The sequence below is a fragment of the Rana temporaria genome, chromosome 4, assembly GCF_905171775.1.
Source record: "Rana temporaria chromosome 4, aRanTem1.1, whole genome shotgun sequence".
In the NCBI taxonomy this organism is placed as follows: domain Eukaryota; kingdom Metazoa; phylum Chordata; class Amphibia; order Anura; family Ranidae; genus Rana; species Rana temporaria.
Window position 1 is genome coordinate 252,296,552 of NC_053492.1, and position 6,164 is coordinate 252,302,715.

Below are 6,164 nucleotides of genomic sequence, written 5' to 3' on the forward strand. Positions count from 1 at the left end.
GGATTAGATCAGAAATCATGGTTTTAATGAAGCGTTTTAGGTCTGGTGGCTTCACATTCTCAGGTATACCTCTGAATTTTATATTATTTCTCCGATTTCTGTCTTCAATTTGTCCGACTTTGATCCTGAGTTGTCTCATTTCTTCTTCTAGATCAAAGTGGGAGTCCACTAATTCATTGTGCGCAGCAGTGAAATCGCACATTTTATTCTCCATATAATCCACTCTTTCTCCCAGAGCATCAATCTCCAATTTAGATTTGTGCATAAGGCTAATCATATCATGCTGTAATGCACCTCTTAAAGACATGATCATATCTTTAAAGGTAGTGTCCAGTACTGGTAAATCAGTAGTGGGCATAGCCTGTAGTTTTTCATCATAGGGATTTTTGTCCAGGCTGCAGGCAAGGCCTGTATGAGGTGTGTGAGGATTACCTTGTTCAGAGGAGATCCTCCTTTTCTGCCTCACTGGACTCAGCATGTCATCCAGGCGATCGCTGTCAGGCTGGGGCTGTGTAGCTGTGAGATTTTCTCCCTCATGGAGAGAGGGAGCAGCACGCCGTTCTGCATTGCAGTGAGGTGAGGGGGCAGCGCCATCTTGTTCTCTCTGCAGCCCAGACGGGCTGCAGAATGCGCTGAGTTTGCGGGGTCCCTCACTGTTCTTCCTCTTAGCCGACATGTCTGCTACAGTCCCGGTAAGTTCCAGTATCGCTCTGTGTTGTTTAGGGCTCACAGGTTGCTGTGTAAGTTGCTCAGGGAGATCCGTTCTCAGAGAGCTCCCTCAGAATGCAGCCAAACAGTTCTGCGGCTGACCACGCCCCCATGACTAGGCCTTTCTTAGCAACATCCTAGGAGTATTCCAGTCAGGCTTCAGGAGGTATGTAACTTAAAGGGGAGTTCCACCCACAATTTCACTTTTTAACCACTTAAGGACCGCCTCCTGCACATATACGTCGGCAGAATGGCATGGCTGGGCACAAGCACGTATATATACATCCTGTACTTGTACCCAGCCGTGGGTCGCGGGCGCGCGCCCGCGACCCGGTCCGAAGCTCCGGGACCGCGGGTCCCGCGGACCCGATCGCCGCTCGAGTGCGGCGATCGGTCCCCGGAGCTGAAGAACGGGGAGAGCCGTGTGTAAACACGGCTTCCCCGTGCTTCACTGTGGCGGCGTATCGATCGCGTCATCCCCTTTATAGGGGAGACACGATCGATGACGTCACACCTACAGCCACACCCCCCTACAGTTGTAAACACTCACACAGTGAACCCTAACTCCTGAGGTTAACTCCCAAACTGCAACTGTAATTTTCACAATAAAGAATGCAATTTAAATGCATTTTTTGCTGTGAAAATGACAATGGTCCCAAAAATGTGTCAAAATTGTCCGAAGTGTCCGCCATAATGTCGCAGTCACGAGAAAAAAAAAACGCTGATCGCCGCCATTAGTAGTAAAAAAAAAAAAAAAAAATGCAATAAAACTATCCCCTATTTTGTAAACGCTATAAATTTTGCGCAAACCAACCGATAAACGATTATTGCGGTTTTTTTTTTACCAAAAATAGGTAGAAGAATACGTATCGGCCTAAACTGAGGAAAAAAAAAATTATATATGTTTTTGGGGGATATTTATTATAGCAAAAAGTAAAAAATATTGCATTTTTTTTAAAATTGTCGCTCTATTTTTGTTTATAGCGCAAAAACTAAAAACCGCAGATGTGATCAAATACCACCAAAAGAAAGCTCTATTTGTGGGGAAAAAAGGACGCCAATTTTGTTTGGGAGCCACATCGCACGACCGCGCAATTGTCTGTTAAAGCGACGCAGTCCCGAACTGTAAAAACACCTTGGGTCTTTAGCCAGCATATTGGTCCGGGGCTTAAGTGGTTAAAGATAAATACCCCTGTAATACACAAGCTTAATGTAGTCTAGTAAAGTTAGTCTGTAAACTAAGGTCCGTTTTGTTAGGTTGTTAGAGCATTTAGTTAGTTTATAATCTAGAAATAGACCGTGACCATCTTAAGTGTGGGCATCATGAAGCCAGACTGTATGACTTCCTGGATTTCAGCCTTGCAGATCTCGCACATGCTCAGTGCTGCACAAGCGATGTAATAGGTTTCAGTCAGGTTTCCATAGCAACGGGAGTGTCAGAGGAAGTTGCCGCCCCTTCTCTATGCAAATAGGCTATTTGCTAGGACTACTGGGATACATGATGCCTATCCCATAAACCCTTGCGAATAGCCTTGTGACTTAATAGCCTAGGCTAATAAGGAGGAGGAAGTAATGAAGGACTACAAAATAAAGGTATTTACAAGCAACAAAATAAATAAAAATTGTCCATTCTGAACACTATGAGATTAGGGCATGCAGCACAGACAAACATAAAAAAATGGGTGGAACTCCACTTTAAGGAGACCAGATTTTTTAAATGAACTCCGGGGACATATGTTTTCTTTACTAGTAATGGCGGCAATCAGCGTGTTTCTGCCCGTCTCACAGCCTGTCAAGTCTTACTCTCCGGGCCCCAGATACTACTGGGTGGGGAGTGGAGGAAGATCACTGCACCAGGGAAGGCAAGGAGATAGGTAGGAGGCTGGCCGGGACTTGAGCCAAGGCAGAAGAACATGCAAGGGGAGCTGAATGGGCACCCGAAACTGAAGAAAATTCCCTCCGCTCCGACCAGCACATGATCATCAGAAAGAGGCACAGATAATGAAAAAAATACACCCCCCCCTCAAGCTAGTAGGAGCGGCAGAGGGGGGGGGGTGTAATTCAGATTTTTTTTTATTCTGCACTGACTGTCTTTGAAATTGCCCCAGCCCCTGTTCAAATTCAATCCAGGGACAAAACCGGGACGGAAACCAAGGATGTCTGGTCACCCTAATGTAAATGGCCTACACTTATAGCAAGGGCATTATTCAAATTTGGTCAGAGCTGCACAGTTTTTTTTTCTATAGACACTGCTTACCTGCATAGGCAGTTTTTTTGTAAAGGTAAACTAACCCTTTAACCACTTAACAACCGCCGCATGTAAATATACGTTGGCAGAATGGCACGTACAGGCAGATGGACGTGCCTATACATCCCTGCCTAGACGTGTGTCGGGGGTCCGATCGGGACCCCCCCGGTACATGCGGGGGTTCGGTAGTCGCCTGGGAGCGATCCGGGATGAGGGAGCGGCTATTTGTTTCTAGCCACCCCCCCCCCCCCGCGATCGCTCCCCGGAGCTGAAGAACGGGGAGAGCCGTGTGTAAACACGGCTTCCCCATGCTTCACTGTGGCGGCTGCATCGAATGTGTCATCCCTTTTATAGGGAGACACATTCGATGACATCAGACCTACAGCCACACCCCCCTACAGTTGTAAACACACACTAGGTGAAACATAACCCCTTCAGCGCCCCCTGTGGTTAACTCAGAAACTGCAACTGTCATTCCCACAATAAAGAATGCAATTTAAATGCACTTTTTGCTGTGAAAATGACAATGGTCCCAAAAATGTGTCAAAATTGTCCAAAGTGTCCGCCATAATGTCGCAGTCACGAAAAAAAATCGCTGATCGCCGCCATTAGTAGTAAAAAAAAATTTTTTATAAAAATGCAATAAAACTATCCCCTATTTTGTAAACGCTATAAATTTTGCGCAAACCAACCGATAAACGTTTATTGCGATTTTTTTTACCAAAAATAGGAAGAAGAATACGTATCGGCCTAAACTGAGGAAAACATTTTTTTTATATATTTTTGGGGGATATTTATTATAGAAAAAAGTAAAAAAATATTGAATTTTTTTCAAAACTGTCGCTCTATTTTTGTTTTTAGCGCAAAAAATAAAAACCGCAGAGGTGATCAAATACCACCAAAAGAAAGCTCTATTTGTGGGAAAAAAAGGACGCCAATTTTGTTTGGGAGCCACGTCGCACAACCGCGCAATTGTCTGTTAAAGCGACGCAGTGCCGAATCGCAAAACCTGGCCTGGGCCTTTAGCTGCCTAAAGGTCTGGGGCTTAAGTGGTTAATGTCAATATATAGTGACCCCAGTATTCAATAGTATACAATATAAACAGGCTTGCTGTTATATACTCATGTAAAATATATATATATGGGAGGGCCCATCCATTGGGGGTGCTTGGGCGCCGCCCCCCTTTCCATGCATCCGGCCCCCATGCCTGAATTCCAAATGGGGGGGTGGGTTTGAAGCACGTGATTAGAGCCAGATGCTCTAATAGGCTTCAAAAAAGGATGAACCCAGGGGCAAAGAAGCACTGCGAACCGAGCCCACCCAGTTGTGTAACAATAGCGAATGTATATACGCTATTTTCACACTGATTCTCCTCCCAGCAAATCAGGAAGCGGGTCTGAGACCCATTTCCCGATTGGGCGTCGAGGAGGAGACAGTAGCTGCTGTGATGCCTGCGGAGGAGAGCAGGGGAAGCCGCCCATGATGCCTGTCGCCCGGGTGAAGCGCTACCTGACATGGATTGAGTAAGTGCTCTGGACCCGACTGACTGGACCGGGGGGGGGGGTGCTTGACTGACTGGTGGGGGTGCACTGTTTACCGCCCCCCCCCCCAAAAAAAATATAATTACCACCAGCCGCCACTGTATATATATATATATATATATATATATATATATATAAAATGCTGTACATGTATTTATAGCCTATTCTATTGTTTGCATGCTGTATATTTATGTCTGTCTGCTCACCACCAGTAGGCCAATTGCCTATTACAGTATTACAGTAAACAGGCATGTTTAGGCATCATCCATGCTGGGAAATGGTGATGGTGCTGTCTGTTGAAGCCAATGTCAAAGGCTATGTTTGAGAAGATTGGTCAGGCCATACTAGAGTATTACTGAGCAGCAAACATCCAGATCAGGACAACATAGCACAAGCTGCTTTCTCCATTGGCTTCAGTCTCAGCTCTATTAATTAGGGATGTCCCCACCTATTATTGTTTACAGCTAAAGAAAACATTACAGTAAGTGAATTACCTGTCAGAGGATGCAACTGAATCTATAAAGATCTTGATTTTTAAACAAAGTAAAACACAACAAATAACTGATACTGACATTTCCTATCCCCTTGTGTCCTGAACAAAAACAAAGGTTTATTCCTATTGTTTACACAGGAAATGTCTTATTTCTGACCCATCAACAATCTGCAGGTTTTGGTTTCCCTTTGATCTGATCCTAAGAGTGAAAGGGGTTAATCCTGAGCAGAATGCTAACAAGGCTTGTCCAGTAAACACACTGATGGTGATAGAAGTGTGTATAAAGGAACAGGACCAAATCTGATCCAGCAGCCTGTCAATGTCAAATCTCCAGTCCATGTCAGCCTGCTCTGATCTGTCATATCAGTGTTTATCATGTGTAACATTAGGGATCCCCCCCAAAAGCAGACACCAGGATCCCCAGGCATGTCCTCACCTGATTGCCAGCAGCTCATGTAGAAGGTATGCAGCAGCAGCCAGCAGGGCCCCCCCAGTCAGATAAAGGGTTTTCTTCCACCAGGAATCTGATCCCAGTCCTGACATAACGCCAGTGTAATCCTGTACAGGGAAAGCGATGATGTCCCCATAAAAGGAGTAGTTGTCCTCTGAGCCTGCACACCAGCACAGGGAGAAGGTCTGATTCCTGCTCAGATCAAGCACACAAGACCTGGACCAGACTAGAGCAACACCCCAGTGCATGCTGTGTGCACTCTCCTCTGCAGCCTAGGAGATGCATGAAAAGAACAAGGGGAGGAAGGCTACTGGAAGGTTACATTCAGCCTCTGGAAACAAGGAGCCAGGAGAGGCAATGTGATGGTGATCACTAGCAGGGAGGAGGCAGAGCAAGCATCATATGGGGATGCCACTCCTACACCTCCTCTCTGATCTTCCCTTCTTCCTCTTTGTGCTCTGCTGATGTCATTCTCCATCCTCACTGGGAGAGGAAACATTCATATCCATACCAGGAAATCATTGCCACTGAAATGGAAGGAAAACAAGGAAAAAATAGATTCCTATGCTGTTAATGTGTGTATATATATATATAGATATAGATATAGATATATACAGTATATAGATATATAGATCTTTAGATATATTTAATTATTGATATATAAATTCTTCCTATCTATTTTACCTATGATTATTAGGCTCCATTCACATGGCTGTTAAAAAA

The 6,164-nt window shown here is 45.0% G+C and overlaps 1 protein-coding gene across 1 annotated transcript in view; it reads right to left on the reverse strand.

The window, feature by feature from the left end:
- Positions 1 to 5,877, reverse strand: part of FAXC (failed axon connections homolog, metaxin like GST domain containing) — a 63,393-nt gene extending 57,516 nt beyond the window's left edge. The window contains exon 1 of the mRNA XM_040350140.1: positions 5,427 to 5,877. Within this exon, the coding sequence (XP_040206074.1) occupies positions 5,427 to 5,689 (263 nt within the window). The 5' untranslated portion in view covers positions 5,690 to 5,877. The remainder of the gene's footprint in view (positions 1 to 5,426) is intronic.
- Between the last annotated feature and the right edge of the window lie 287 nt (positions 5,878 to 6,164).